This window comes from Miniopterus schreibersii (assembly GCF_964146895.1).
Source record: "Miniopterus schreibersii genome assembly, chromosome: 8".
In the NCBI taxonomy this organism is placed as follows: domain Eukaryota; kingdom Metazoa; phylum Chordata; class Mammalia; order Chiroptera; family Miniopteridae; genus Miniopterus; species Miniopterus schreibersii.
The window spans coordinates 53,738,794-53,753,659 of record NC_138109.1 but is presented as its reverse complement, the minus strand read 5'-3'; the positions used below and the strand labels follow the sequence as shown (position 1 = coordinate 53,753,659).

General features: G+C 42.7%; 1 protein-coding gene across 2 annotated transcripts in view; it reads left to right on the top strand.

Moving 5' to 3' along the window:
• LOC308560215 (uricase) overlaps positions 1 to 12,655 on the top strand; it is a gene marked incomplete at its 5' end in the record, with an annotated part of 28,767 nt that extends 16,112 nt beyond the window's left edge. The window contains 4 exons of one of the 2 annotated variants that reach the window (XM_081144006.1): positions 5,443 to 5,629; positions 7,164 to 7,287; positions 9,271 to 9,354; positions 11,717 to 12,655. In XM_081144006.1, coding sequence (XP_081000132.1) covers positions 5,443 to 5,629; positions 7,164 to 7,287; positions 9,271 to 9,354; positions 11,717 to 11,791 — 470 coding nt within the window. In that variant the 3' untranslated portion in view covers positions 11,792 to 12,655. The remainder of the gene's footprint in view (positions 1 to 5,442; positions 5,630 to 7,163; positions 7,288 to 9,270; positions 9,355 to 11,716) is intronic. The other variant, XM_081144005.1, reaches the window with a different exon arrangement.
• Between the last annotated feature and the right edge of the window lie 2,211 nt (positions 12,656 to 14,866).

Genomic DNA, 14,866 nt, shown 5'->3' with positions numbered 1-14,866 from the left:
CACACACACACTCTCTCTCTCTCTCTCTCTCTCTCTCTCTCTCTCTCTCCAATCCACAGGGTGAGGGCTGTTGTTACAAACCTCTAAGTAGGGCTCTTGGTAGGGGGCCGGCTAGGTTGGTGAGAATTCTGCCCCCTCAAACACATGGACTTAGTCACACTTTCAGCCATGCAACTACTCCCAAAAGGAGCTTTTCCCATTAGAATATGTAACTGAGTTTCTCCTAGTGGGTTGAATTCATTCTTATCAATTGAGCACACATCTATAGAAAGCCTACTGAATCTCAAGCACTATGTTAGGCCCCAAGCATTGCTATAAAACTCCCATTGCATTATTCAGTGTACTTTTGGCTCTTGAGTCTACTAGTTTCATAGGAGAATCTGGAAGAGGGAAAGAAATTTTTTCACCCAAAGAGATGAAGACTGTTATATTTGTGACTTCCTGAGCTCTGAGAGGAGATCTAGGCTCTGCATTGGGATGTGGGATGTTGGTTTGGGTGTTATATAGAACCAGGATCTCCCAAATTCTTTCTTTCATGTGTCTCTCAGAACTACAAGCTTAGCCAAGCCTCAAAGTCACTGGGATGGTTGAGATACTAATTTGAACTTTGTTGGGTCCCAAACTTCTGCACTATTTGAATTATAACATCAAATTTCTCTCAATCTGACACTAATTATAAAAATTCATAGCTAAGTAGAGGAATGGATGATGGAGATGAGATCTCAGCTAAGTGAGACTATCTTTTGGTAGTAAAAATAAGCTACTAACATGGAAACTAGTGGGAGGTGGTGGTTTTAAGGAAGGGATGATGAAATTGAAGTCCTGGAGAAGAACAGATTTAAGAAATGTCAATCTGGGCAGACCATAGAAGTGAGATGGGCCAAGTAGGAGACCCAGGGCAGAGATGGCCACTGCCAAGAAGGTTGTTTATGTCCTTTTGATGTCAAGACTAAAGTGCTCTTCAGTTCCTCCAAAAGAAGAGTTCTTGGCAAACCCAAGGTCTTTTAAAATCATCTTAATTATCACCTAGTTGTACAAAAGCCCATTTAACTTCCTTCCTTTGGATGATGTCATCTTTCCCTACCCAGAATTACACAGAGGGCGCTTTCGCTCTTCCTGCATGAGCTAAATGGACTCTCAAAGCAAATGATATTTAATTGATCTTCACTTTTTTCTAGCACTTTACAAGTTTGAGGTTTTCTACTAGAATGATTTAATATAGTTTTAAAATATTCTGCTTTTAGCTATTTGTGTCCTTTTTGGAGGTGTTAAATATGGAAGCAATTATTCTCTTTATGACAGGATTTTTTCTTGGCTCAGTAAAGCTTTGTGCTTTGTGACACCTGATGCGTAGGTAAGGAATTGGGCTTTTCTATTAATTCTCAGCGAGTTTCTTTCCCTTGGAGAACTAAAGGGTAGGATGTATGCTTCTCTGAGAGATAAGCCACAATCTGTTAAGTGTGTAGGAGGACACTAAAAGCTGGAGAAGATTATATTCTAGCAAAGTGAAATGTGAAAATGCAAAAGGGAGCTTTTGCATTACTCCATAACCATGGCAGGAAGGCAAAAAACTAAAAAGCTGATTAAATGGTTTAATAGGAAGTAACCTAGAAAAGGACAGTCTTTTTTGTTGAATTGCTTCTTATTAGTCTAAATTGGAATCCTTTTTAGAGTGTGTGAGGCATCATATTTTTAGTTGATGGGTCCATGAATTTGAAAGGCTCAGGTTCTTACCATTGTTTAGGAGGCTTAGCACTGCCAACATAGGAGATAAAATAAGCTGTCTGATTTCATCCAGAGAATCTAATATGTGCCAAGGGAAAGAAATTCACATTCAAAGAGGATAGGTTTTTTGTTGTTGTTTTGTTCAGAGAGTGATGAGTGTACCAGAGTAGATGGTTTGCATTCTGCCAAAACTGTGGCAAATAGTTAACTGTTTTGGGGAACATGAGACATTTTATTCTATGTGAAACTGAGGCCAAAATACATTAGAGAATGCAACTGCTTTCTCCATTTTCAGAGTCTAGCAAGAAAGTAGATCATTTCAAAGTTGCCTAGCAGAAGTGACACTCCTGGAAGATCAATAAATCTCATCGTGGGCCGGAGGTAGATAGTGACAGCATATCAGAAGTAGTTTTCATAACCCCGTGAGCCTTTGTGAAACATGGGAGATATTTACAGGTGGTTGAAGTTCTAAGAAGAAGTCAGTTATGGCAAAATCATCATAAAAACCTTTATAGAGCATTTTCTTAGCCATTCTAATTCCTTTACATGTATTATCTTAGACAGGAAATAGGTATGGTCATCACCTCCATTTGACAGATGAGAAAATCAAGGTAGAGAGAGGTTAAGTAAGTTTCTCAGGCGAATATTGTTCATAAATTGGGGAGGAGAGGCACAGAGAGTGCTTAGATTTGAATTTAGGGAATCTGAGGCCCAAAGCTGTGGGCTCAACCCCTATGCAACAGTATATCCTGGAATTCTCTTATGATGAAGACCATTGGAGGAGCCAGTCTTTTTGACTCACACGGATGCTGGCGATCAAGGCCAGCGGTCTAGGAGAAGATGAACCAGGTAAAGCTTGCCTTTGGTTCTGTTTCACCTTCTCTTTATCTCCCTTTAAGGGTTCCCACTACTTTTTTGACCCTACTTCTAATTGCAAACTCACTTTTCATTTCTATAGAATTTTTTTTTAGAAGGGATTACTGTTGGAAATAGATTATAATATTAGTTTATAAAGTTTAAGGAGTCAGTCCTTTAAGGGGTCTTTGTATTTCAATAGAAAATTTTAAAGGAATAAAATGTTATCACTGATGTTTCAGCCTAACTGGTGTGGCCCAGAGCATCGACCCATGAACCAAGAGGTCACCAGTTCGATTCTCTGTCAGGGCACATGCCTGAATTATAGTCTCGAACCCCAGATTGATGCTTCTATCTCTCTATCCCTCTCCCTTCCTCTCTCTCTCAAATCAATCATATATATATATAAAGTGATGTTTCAGTTTCCATTTCAGACCAAAGAGGAAGGTATTTTTCAGTCTGGGTGCTCTATCAGAACCCCAAGCACACAATGGAATGGGAAGTGCCAACCTCTTTATCTCCTGGAAATACCTCTTATTGTAAAGAAATGGGGAGTTAAAGGAAGGAGAAAACTTTGTGTAGATGGGAGTAATCCAAAGAGGAGGAAGAGAAGCATGGGATTTCACAATGGGGTACTGATTTCAAACTCCACCTCTGCCAGCTCCTAGGCACGTCACTATGGGCAAATGATTAAAAGCCCTGGGTAAAAGTACTTGTGTAATAGACAGCAACCCAGTGCATGCTGATAGTCAAGGCCTTTTTAGCTGATATTGATGCCCTCACCCTATCCCCCTGCCACACTGTGTATTAGAGTTGTGAGTGAGCGTGGTCAGGAAGGGAAATGGTAAAGACTGATGGAGGAGAACTGTCTAGAGAAAAAGAGAGAAAGTTGTGAGATATTCATTTTTTGATGTGAATCAGTCTTGTAGCACTCATTCATTCATTCATTCTTACTGATTACTTCTACAATTCTCTTGAATTTGAGACTTAGGCTCACTTGGATCAGCTCCACATTGCATTTAGAAATGCTGATTTTTCAGAACCAAGCCTTCACACATCTAGAATCGGATAAAACCAGCCAACTTAAAAGCATTAAGGCATTGCTGGTGTCTTTCTCTTGATTCTTCTGCAGATGTAGCTTCCAATGAGAACTTCAGAATATTACAGAAATAGCATTTTCAGTTTTACCACATTATCCTGGAACACTCTGGACCGAACACCTTATTTAATCAGTACATATTTAATCAGCAGATCTGCCGCTGACCCCTGGCCATTGCTCGCTCTAGTAGATGCACGCATGTGGCAGGGAAAATATCAAAATATAGTCATTATTTATCTACTTCTGGAACTCCACACCTCCTGAATTAACTACAGCAATTAGAACCACACAGGGGATGTAAACATTGGATTATTAAGAGCTGCCCTGGGTTGTAATTGAGGATCATGGGTTACATTCTTATTCTTCAACTAAGACCATGCCTGACATCTCAGCCCTTGATTTATATACTAAGCAGGCCAGGAAGGTTAGATATTAATCAGAACTAACTTCAAGATTGAAAAGAGGTGACCTTTGTTATCCTGCCATGGCAGTGTGCTATTAGGGATATGTACCCAAGTGTCCCCTGAACGTCCAGCCTCACCAGACTGCACATGCAAATCAGACCATAGTGATGTTAATTCCTGAAATGTTCTGGTTTTGTAGCTCTCATTACAAAACTTCTGGGCCTCTCCAGCCAAACTCTCCCACTTTCTGACAGCCCGAGGGTCTGTCTCACGTGTTCAGGGAGAAATTGGCACCACTGGGTACAACTTCTGCCTCACTGGCTCTGCTCAGCATTTGCCGTGCCAGTTATCACTGCTCCATGGGAAGAATGATGTTCTCCACAGAGAACTGTAGCCTGGGGCTTCTCAGTGTGTCAACTGGAGCCATCATCTCTTCAGGCTTCACCAATCTGTTGGAGCTACAGTGTGTTCCACACAGAAAAAGAAAAATATAATTGTTCTCTCACTAACTCTGTGCTCCACCTGTTACCTGGGCCCTGAGCTAAAACTGCCTGGTACACAAGTAAACAGCTTACTCAGATTATGCTTATCCCCCCTCCACCTCCCTAATTCACCTCATGAGGTGACATGAGGGGCTGCAAGAGAGCCATAACATCCCCTCCATTGTTTTCAGCTGTGTCTTCTCTCCCCCAGGTCCTCATGAACCAACTTGGTCCTTCCTCCTTCAGCCAAAACACTTAGGCAGAGCTATGCTTTGTGTGTCATCAGCCTCATCTGCCCAGTCTCTGTTTAGGCTCAGTCAGGCTTACACTGTTGTCCATTCATGAGGTTTGGTTTCACTGAGCTCATAACCACAAGGGAACTGAGGGTCTGGTGGGATGAGAGCCATAAGTCAGCATAGGCCATCGACGTGAGGACTGCCCCCATAAGGGGAATCACAGCAGCAGGCAGAGCTGCTCTGTGGGAGCTTATCAAGTCATTTCAGCATGGTTGTCTATTGAACGAGATGCAGCTCAAAAAATGGAAGGTATTTGGCCTAGAAGACAACCCTGTATGTAGTGAGAGGAAGGTATTCATTTCTGTGGGCTTCAACACAACATGGAGGTTTAGTCTCTGACCTTAAGTTCTCCAAGGGCAGGAGAGGGCAGGGAGTCGTGGAATCCAGACAGAGGGAAAGGCACACCGTCCTCATCATTTGGACTTCAGAGGAGTCAGGGGGACAGAAAATGTGGGCGGTGATGTAGTTCTCTGTATAAGCATAGTGTGCCATGTTTTAATGACCAGGATCCTCAGGACTAGGTATCAGTGGAAGGCACTATTTTATGACCCTATCCCCTCTTACCTTTTTACTTAAAACAGGACCTCTAGTCATTCATTCTGGAATCAAAGATCTCAAGGTTTTGAAAACGACCCAGTCTGGATTTGAAGGATTCATTAAGGACCAGTTCACCACCCTCCCTGAGGTGAAGGACAGGTGCTTCGCCACCCAAGTGTACTGCAAGTGGCGCTACCTCAAGAGCGGGGACATAGACTTTGAGGCTACCTGGTATGAACATGTGCTGGGGCCTGGAGTTCATGAATTCTTCAGTTTGAAAGAGAAACATAGAGGCCATTCAATTCAGCTTCCCCACTGTGCCAAATCCCTTCTGTTGGATAACAGAAAGCCAATGGTCTTACTCTGAGTTAATAAACCTGCACTTGAATCTCAGGTTCTATTAGCAATAATGACCTTGAATGGACCACCTAATTTCCTTGACCCTGTGCTTTTAATTGATTAAATCAGTACTTCTCAAACATTATTGTGTTATCAGAATCACATGGAAGACTTGTTAGAATGCACGTCACTGGGCCTACTCCTAAAGGCTCTGCCTCTGTAGGTCTCGGGTGAGACACGAGAACTTGCATTTCTAGCAAACTCCCAGGTGATGCTGATACTACTGGACCAGGGGCCATGTGTTAAGAATCTCTGTATCAAGTGAGAATAATGATATGTGACTTCACTACCTCATCGTGCATGCAGAAAGGGCTAAACTAGCGTGACCAATACGTCCCACTTTGTCAAGGATTTTCCTGATTTTAAAACTGAAAGTCTCATGTCCCAGGAAACCCCTTGTTCCCAGGCAAGCTGAACCTCGGCTACACTCTAAATGACATAACATTCACCGAAGCACTTGTAAAAGATAAATGCCTTAACAAAATAAAGGTATGATTATTATAATAGTATCCTGACAGGCAGTAAGTAGGCCCCTGCACTCCCAGAGTCTACTTTTTGATCAGGCATCTCCTTTCTTTGCTGAAGCTCTAATTGTTAGGAACTTTTACTCTGTGACGAGCTGGAATCTGCCCCTGGGAGCTTGCCCCCATTGGTACAGCTTTGCTCTGCTCCTTTGATTATGTGATAGGCTGGGAAATGCGTAAAGACAACCTCACCTCAATCTTCTTTTTCCTTTTTTATTTCAAGCGTTTCCCATGGGCAGCAGCCTGATGTATTTGTGTTGAAGAGAGTACAAAATTGAGCGTGCCAGAGTCAGGGTACTAGCTGGGCCTCCCACTAAAGAGAAGCCTTAAAGTGGATCATTTAACTTTTAAGCTCAGATTCCTCACCTGTAAATTGGGGATAATCATAGCACCTGCCTCAGGTATATTCAGAGAATTCAATAAAGTAATCAAATAAAATATTTATCTCAGAGAAAAAAACACTAAAACAGCAATTCAGGAACCAGCCAAGCTGAGCAGTCAGAGCACTGCAGTGCTTGGGAGTCCTCTTCACAGGTTCCTCAAACGTGGAAGAACATTTATCCCGGGATTCCCACTGGGCCCTGGGGCCAGATTAGGAAGACAGCCCAGTGACGCTCAACATGTCCATTGAGTGGTGTGTGTGTGTGTGTGTGTGTGTGTGTGTGTGTGTGTGTGTAAGGAAATTGGAAGTGAGATTTTTTTTATATTACAAGATCTTAATCTCTTCTAAAATCAACAATAAAATTGTTTTCTGAGGAATAGGATGGTCACTGCTTGGTAGCTTTATAATACATTCCCAAAGACCACCCTATGAGTCTTCAGTTCTCTTTTCTGTGTTTTAGGGACACTGTTCGGGACATTGTCCTGGAGAAATTTGCTGGCCCCTGTGACAAAGGCGAGTACTCGCCCTCTGTCCAGAAGACCCTCTATGATATCCAGGCGCTCTCCCTGAGCCGGGTTCCTGAGGTACGTTTCATCACTTGCCATTCTGAGGACTGCGAGAACTTGTTGTGTCTCCCGTCAGCTCTGAGAAAGAGTTGAGAGTTAAAATAAGAAAGTGGGAGACACATGAAAAATGACATCTGTTGTTGTTCAAAAGCTTGTTATAGCAAGTGAGGAGAGCAAAAAATGGAAAAAATCTGTCCAACCTGAAAACGCAGGCCACCGCTATAGTTCTTTAGTTGTGCTGAAAATTCTTTGAGTCTCTTCACCCTGCCACATTTAAGTTTCAGGAGATCCAGAGAATGAAGGATAGGTGCAGAGTGATTTTATCCACCCGTCCGTCCATCCATCCATCCATCCATCCATCCATCCATCCATCCATCCATCCATCCATCCATTTGATATTATTAAATGGTTATTATGCATCTGTCAAAACATGAACGATACAAAGATAAATTAGACATGATCTCTACTCTCAAGATGTCATCATTTAGTGAAAGAAGCAAATGAGTAAACTAACAATACAATAAAGAATAGAGAATTATGGAAATACAGGGGAAGGCACCTACCTCAGGTATAGGGGATAGTGCCAGCCAGGCTTTCTGGAGGGAAAGGTGTTTGAGTTGAGTTTTAAGGGAAAAGAGGGGGCTGTCCAGGTTCACACTCAAAAGTGAGGGAATAGGGTAGGTATGGAGACAGGAGGCAGCATGGAACAGTCATTTACTGTTGAGAGTCTCCATATGTAAAGCCTAGAGATGAGGCAGGAACTAAATAAGGAGGGCCCTTGTGGTTTTATTTATAGTCTACTTTATCCTGAAAGCTCTTAGGAGCCACCCAGGGGTTTAAGCAGGGTATGGTGCCTCCAGATTTGCACTCCAAAAGGATTACTCTGAAAGAAATGTAATAAATTAAAAAGGCAATGGACTTCTGGCAAGAAGAACTGTTGAGAGGCTGTTGCAGAAATCTGGAAAGTATCCCTGCACTAAGGCCATGATGGGATAGAAAGGAAGAGTGTTAGCTTTAGATTTGGGCAAGCAGGACTCCAGCCATGGCCCTGCACTTTTGAGGCTTGCTTCAGGCCATCCTCTGGCTGAGCTTATCTTCACTGGATGAAAATCAGTAAGACCAAGGCAAAAAACCCCTCAGAAGCCCATGCATCCCCTCTGTACTATTCTCTGGATACCTGTAATCCCGAATTTCCTGCCCAAATAACCCTGAGACTAATTCCAGAACCTGAGCAAGTCTCTTCTCTAGATCCTTCGTCTGCAGGGCAGATCATGCCTTTGGTGTGTGCACCCTTAGGCCTGGGAGTGGGCAAAAATCAGACGTTTGCAGGAGGTATGGATGGGATTTGATATGCAAGCTGGGGTGTTCACCCACCTGAGTATAAGAAAGAAGATGGGATGGGCCAGGGCTCGGAGCTGACTCTTCCCATGCTACCATGTCCTGGGATGACACTCGAAAGAGTCAAGGAATTTTAAATTAGATCCTAGACTTCCAGGTTGTTATGAAGGTATATTTGCCAAGTTAGAAGGATAGAACATATTCCACTTAAAAGTGGTTTGTTTTTTAGCTTGATTTATAACTTTTAAATCTTTAAACATCTGGTATGTGGGCCTCCAATTATACTCTTACCCCAGGGTCCACAAATGCTAGGGAAAGGCCTGGAGAGGTAGGAGTGCAATGAGGAGGGATTTAGGAGGTGGAGTGGCCAGCCCCAGGAGACCAGTTTGATGCTGAAGAAGTCTCCCATGTTTCTAATCCAAGAAGCCCTTGCTTTTCTGAGAAGTAGGTTTTGTTCACGGAGAGGGGAAGAGTGGGCCCACCATCTACTACTATGACTAGGAGGAGAGAACAGTTTGGGGCGGTAGAGGAACATCAGGGCCTGTCTCAGAGATAGAGGTGGAGGCTGAGTAACAGGCTAGTGGGTAGGTGGGGGAAGGGGGTGAGTGGCGGATAGATAGATTCTCAGTTGCCCAATGTGACGTATACCCTTGTGGATTCCAGATAGAAGATATGGAAATCAGCCTGCCAAATATCCATTACTTTAACATAGACATGTCCAGAATGGGACTGATCAACAAGGACGAGGTAAGAACTTTAAAAATATTTAAAGGATGAGTGTGGCTCAGTGGTTGAGCGTCGACCTAGGATCCAGGAGGTCAAGGCTTCGATTCCCTGTCAGGGCACATGCCCGAGTTGCAGGCTCGATACTCAGTAAGGGGTGTGCAAGAGGCAGCTGATCAATGACTCTCTCTCATCATTGATGCTTCTCCCTCTTGCCCTCTCCCTTCCTCTCTCTCTAAAAATCAATAAAAACATTTTTTTAAAAATGTATATCTATATATCTATATATATAGATATATATATATATCTTTAAAGCACAGCTCCCCTTCCCCTACTTCCTTATAAATTTGAGATGATAATATCACCAACCCAAACTCTTAAGAGCTGTTGCTTTTGGAATATTTATAGTTGCCACTGACTAGAGAGCTCAGACTCTGGGCCTCTCCACACCTGAGGCTGGAGCACCCTGGAAGTGCATGAGTGATTTCAGAGAACGGCTGGAAGTCTCAGGGAGTGAAAGACAAAGAAAGAACAGAGTGTGCCTAAGGAAACAGCTCTGAGATCTCCTTCTCTGAAAAATGCCCCACAAGGTCACAGCTTCATTATTTTCCCATCGAAAGGCAATGAGGAGAAGTAAAGGTTCTATTTTCATTCCGTCCATCATCTCTAACTTTTGATTAAGCAGTCAATTCAGCAGCATACAATATACACAAGAAAGATGAAAGCGGATTTGTGTTTCTACTTGCAATTACGGAAAGCAAGCTGGGGAAATTCTGTTTTTGAAAGGAAAGCTTGTCTTGGAAAAAGCGCTTACCCTGACTTATTTTTAGCCACGGCAGAAGGTTAAACCAAGTCAGTGTGTCTGACTAGACAGCCTGAGGTCCTGAGAGGCAGCCTGTTGGAGCCAGTTTTAGGAGATCAGGCTGTCCCTCCACCCTTGAATTTTTTTATTTGATCCATCCTTCTACAGGCTCCTAGAATATGAAAAACACCATTTTGGTAGCTTCTTTTAGTGCGGGGTGGGAGAGAAGGGGGGAGGGGCCTTCTAGTAACAAGGCCCTGCTGCCATAGAATCATATCCTTTGGTGAAGAAAGACCAATGACAGAGTGTCCAGAAGGTCCTACATTCTCCACCCCCTCCCCCCAGCCATATTAGTCACAACCCTCTGTCCAGGAACCTGGTTTCTCTGTTCTGCAAATTATGTTGCTGTGCACCACCCGGGCTATAAGTGGAGGCAGAGGAGCAGCGCTGGGAAGCAAAGGTCGCCTGCTGGAGCTGATATGGAGCCCTGAGTGCAGAGGAGAGCAAGGGATCCCTCGTGCTGTTCCTTCAGCTGAAAGGAGGGGCGGCACTGTTCCTTCGGAGGAAGGAAGGGTGTTGATTATCAGAATGCTGTCAATTCGGATGTAAAAACTTTCTAAATGATTGCCTTCTGAAGGAGAGGGCCTAAAAGTAATCCTGGCCATGTCCACCAACAGTGAAACAAATGTGCCCCCGAACACAAAAATGCACAGGAGTCACAGCGAGCAATGCTTACTTTACCCGCCCCCCGCTTCGCCCCCACTCAGCCCCCACCGGCATGGAGAGGAGCGTCTCTGCGGGGCCCCTGACCTTCAGACCTGCCCCGACCCCAGCTCAAAAGCTTGCCCAGGGCTGAGGCTGCAGTGTCCTTGCTCTAAGGAGTCAGACTGGAAGCTCCCTCCTGGAGTCCAGCAGGAGACCTGAAGGCAAAAAGCCCTACGTTCCTTTTGGCCAGGGCTCTGCATAAAGTCACCTGAGTGGCTCAACAAGCTGTCCCCGAGTCTGTGTTTGCACTTTGGGGATGGCTGGAGCCACTCTCAGGCCCTCACCCAGCAGGTGTGTGCAAAGTGAAGGCAACACATGAGAAGCAGGGAGTCAGGACACACTGACAACAGCAGAGAAGCGACAAATGACAGGGCAGGGAGAAGAACTCTAAATGCGCAGCTGTCTGGAGCCGTTTAGCAATGGGACAGCAGCCCTGTGGACCTCAGATGCCCCTGAGGGCATGGCGGTCTCATAGCGCTGGACAGTGATTCATGTTCAAGTGAGTCATCAAGCAAAGGCCAAATTACATTCACTGCACTCTATTTAAAAGGCAGGGATATGTAATGCATTTGAGAAACATTTATATCTCAATGATTAAAATTTTTCTAGAACGAAAACTCTTTAATGTTCTGGGGAATTGACTTATCTCAACGGTTGCCAGAAAAATAAGGCATGGCCAGGCTTAAAGAAACTCGAATGTAGGGCACATACATTTTCTTATTTAGCAAGTTGTTTTTGCTATTGATTTACTATTGATTCATAGAATAAAGGAGAAGTCTATTTGAATGGCTCTGAAGTTACAGTGTGGTTTTTCTACAGGTCTTGCTACCCTCAGACAATCCGTATGGCAGAATTACTGGTACAGTCAAGAGGAAGCTGGCTTCAAGGCTGTGACTTTGCAGCCACCAGTTGGACTCTACTCTCAGCTGAAGAGAGCCACTTGTGATGCTGAAAATCATAGCATGTAACCATGCAAATTTTCAACCTAGTATGTTGATTTATAGTGTGCATTTTCCTCTTGTATGAACAATGCTTCTACACCTAGCTCAGCAAGGTGTTTGATGATTGGTAACTTAACATGCTTTGTGGATACAGTTTATTTCACGAATGCTGAGCAGTATTAGAACAATTATAAATTAATATTTCTTTTTAGTTATCTTGTGCCTTCTGATCTTAGAGAAGCTTGAGAATCAATTCACTAAGAAATTAATCATGAATTAATGGAAGTGTCATATCAATTAATTTGTGCACAAGTTTAAGAAGCGGGCATTGTTTTCATTCTACTGATGCTAAAACTTTTCTTCTGGGTAGTGCAGAAAATGTAATGACAAAATCATATTTTGAAATATATCACCATTGTGACTTCAATTAGACTGAATATTTGAATTTTTAAGAATGATCTATTTTATTCCTATTCTAAAAGTACTTTTGTAATCTTAATGTATTGGTTTTATGACTTCTACAACTCTTAGAGAATACTGAGTATACATTGGGGCCATGAAAAAAGTATAAATTGTTTTCTTTGAATAATGCATCACTTTGTCACAAAGAGGCACATTTAATAAAAGCTAAGGCAATACACCGATGGATGAATATACATGTAGAAAGAATACTAGAGACTCTGTATATGGAAATATGAGCAGTAATGGTTTCTGGATGGTGGGATTATGAGTGATTATTTTTTTTTGGCCACTTGCTTTTATGAATCTTCCAAATATGAACATTTATTACCTATATAATCAGAGAAATAAATAGAATTAATGATTTAAAGATGCATATAAGTTGGAGTGGTGACTTTATCAATTGACTAACCCTACTATTGTATATGTATCATAGTTTCATAAACTATAATTTTAGAAACCCATTATAAACACCTGGCCACATGAACATTCTAAATAACCTTCCTCCATTTAAAAAACCCTCTCCATTTATTATTATTTTTTAAATCTCTATTTTTAATAAATGCTTGCATAGGAGCGCTTAGTATAATTTGATAATTGTACTTCATTTGCCTTTATAATACTACTACCTAAGGAAGCATGGTATAGTGTTTAATTTCACAGACTCATTTAAATCCTGTTTCCACCCCTTACTAGCTATATGACAAGTTTCCTCATGTACAATAGGGAAGTGAAAATAGAACCTACCTCACAGGTTTTTTGAGGATTAAATGGGTTAACGTTTATAAAGTGCTTTGATAGTATTCGTGCCTGACACATAGAAATTTCTGTGTGTGTCTGTTAAAAGAAATATCCTGCCTTCTTTTCGATTGTTATTAGACCCAAGAGGAAAGTCATGGTTGGGCTTTGTGGGTGGGGTGAGAGATGGGAGGTCTGACAGCAGCAAACCCTAGACGATGCTGGAGGCCGGTCACCAGCTAGTGCTTGAAGGAACCTGAGATGAGAAGGCGGAGGCCTTTTGCTAAGGAAAGGCCTGTGCTCTACGGAACACTCAGGTTACAGAGTGTGCTTCCACATCCCGTCCTGTGCATGGCTCAATGGACAGTACCTTTTGTTCCTCTGCTGATGTGATAATTTTGTTCAAAGAGGGATTTAGAGTCTAGCATGATTTTTCCTAAACAAGCAGACAGGATAAAACACTTAATTAGGCCCTTCTTGCTTGATGTTCTCTTAGTCACATAGGTTATAGAAACACTGTAGTGGCTTCAGAGGAGAAACCCATGTTAGGCCAGAATCCTTGGAAACAGTGGCCCATTTTATATATATCTGCATTTGCTTCCCTTGAGCTCTTAAAACATTTATTGCGATGGGTTGCAGGTGAGCTATGATATCCCAGATGTTACATCCCATATGTGTGGCAGGGAAACCAGTGGTCTGTGAATTTGCGACCAGGTTCCTGTTTTGTGAAGGAGGTTGTCTCCTGGTTAGGACTGTAATCTATGTGCTGCAAACAGGCTTTAGGTTTCACTTGCTCGTTTCGGGGCTGGCAGAAGGAGCAGGCTGCCTGAACTGTAAACACCTGTGAGGTGTTTGTATCAAACACTTTGTAATTTTGTTACTGAAGGCGACAGGGACTGTGCTCCTATTTTCTGGGAAGCAGAGCTGCTCTCGCAGCACTCTCCCCTCTTCTCTCCCATCCTTACTCCCACCGCATCTCAGGGACTTTCAGGGGGAATAATGCAGGTGTGTTTACCGCCTGGGGGGCAGTTTGCATAGCACACAAAGGAGTAGCTATTGTTTGGGGCTTGTGGTCTTGGCAGCCAAGATTCAGGCTGAAAGTTGTTCCAAATCCTCTAAATTCCATCTCATGACTTTTCACTGAGACCAGCTCAGAAAATGTGTCCAGTTCCTTTTCCTTAAAAAGTCAGACTTAAGGTCATGCCATTCTTTACTTTTAGTAACCTGCTTTTTCTCCCTTTTTGCTCCCCAATAGAATGACTTTTGAGACAGTATTTTACTCATTTGTCATTGAAAGAGAATTTATCTTTTTCAATTACCTGCAAAATTTAAATACAGAAACCTTAACTTCCCTCTAACCTCTTAACCCTCTGTCCAGAAAGAGCACTTCCTTCCCTTCAGGCTCTGGGCTAAATGGAGCTTGCCTTTGTCATCTTTTAAAACCTTTGCAATTTCTGCTTCCTCACCTGCATTTATGAGAAGACCAAAGCTTCTTTCTAAAGACATGGATTTCAAGCCTTCTAACCAGACACACTGGGTTCTTCTTGCTTCCAAATAATGGAGACTTAATCTCTTTGTATTTTTCATATTCTTTGTTCTCATTTTTCAAAGAACTCAGCTGCCTCTCATTCTTCCATTTGCCCAAGCTCTTTTTCCGAAATTCTTAAAGTCTTTTTTTGGATCGTACTGAGGCCCTATTGAGAATGGGACGGCTCTGGGCCTACTCCTCAGGAGAATGCTCATGCACATCCCCAGAGGTGCCATGACGTCTGCTGAGGAAGTAGTTTACATTCTCTCCTTAAAGTATAAGGATTCCAATAGAAATTTTCCA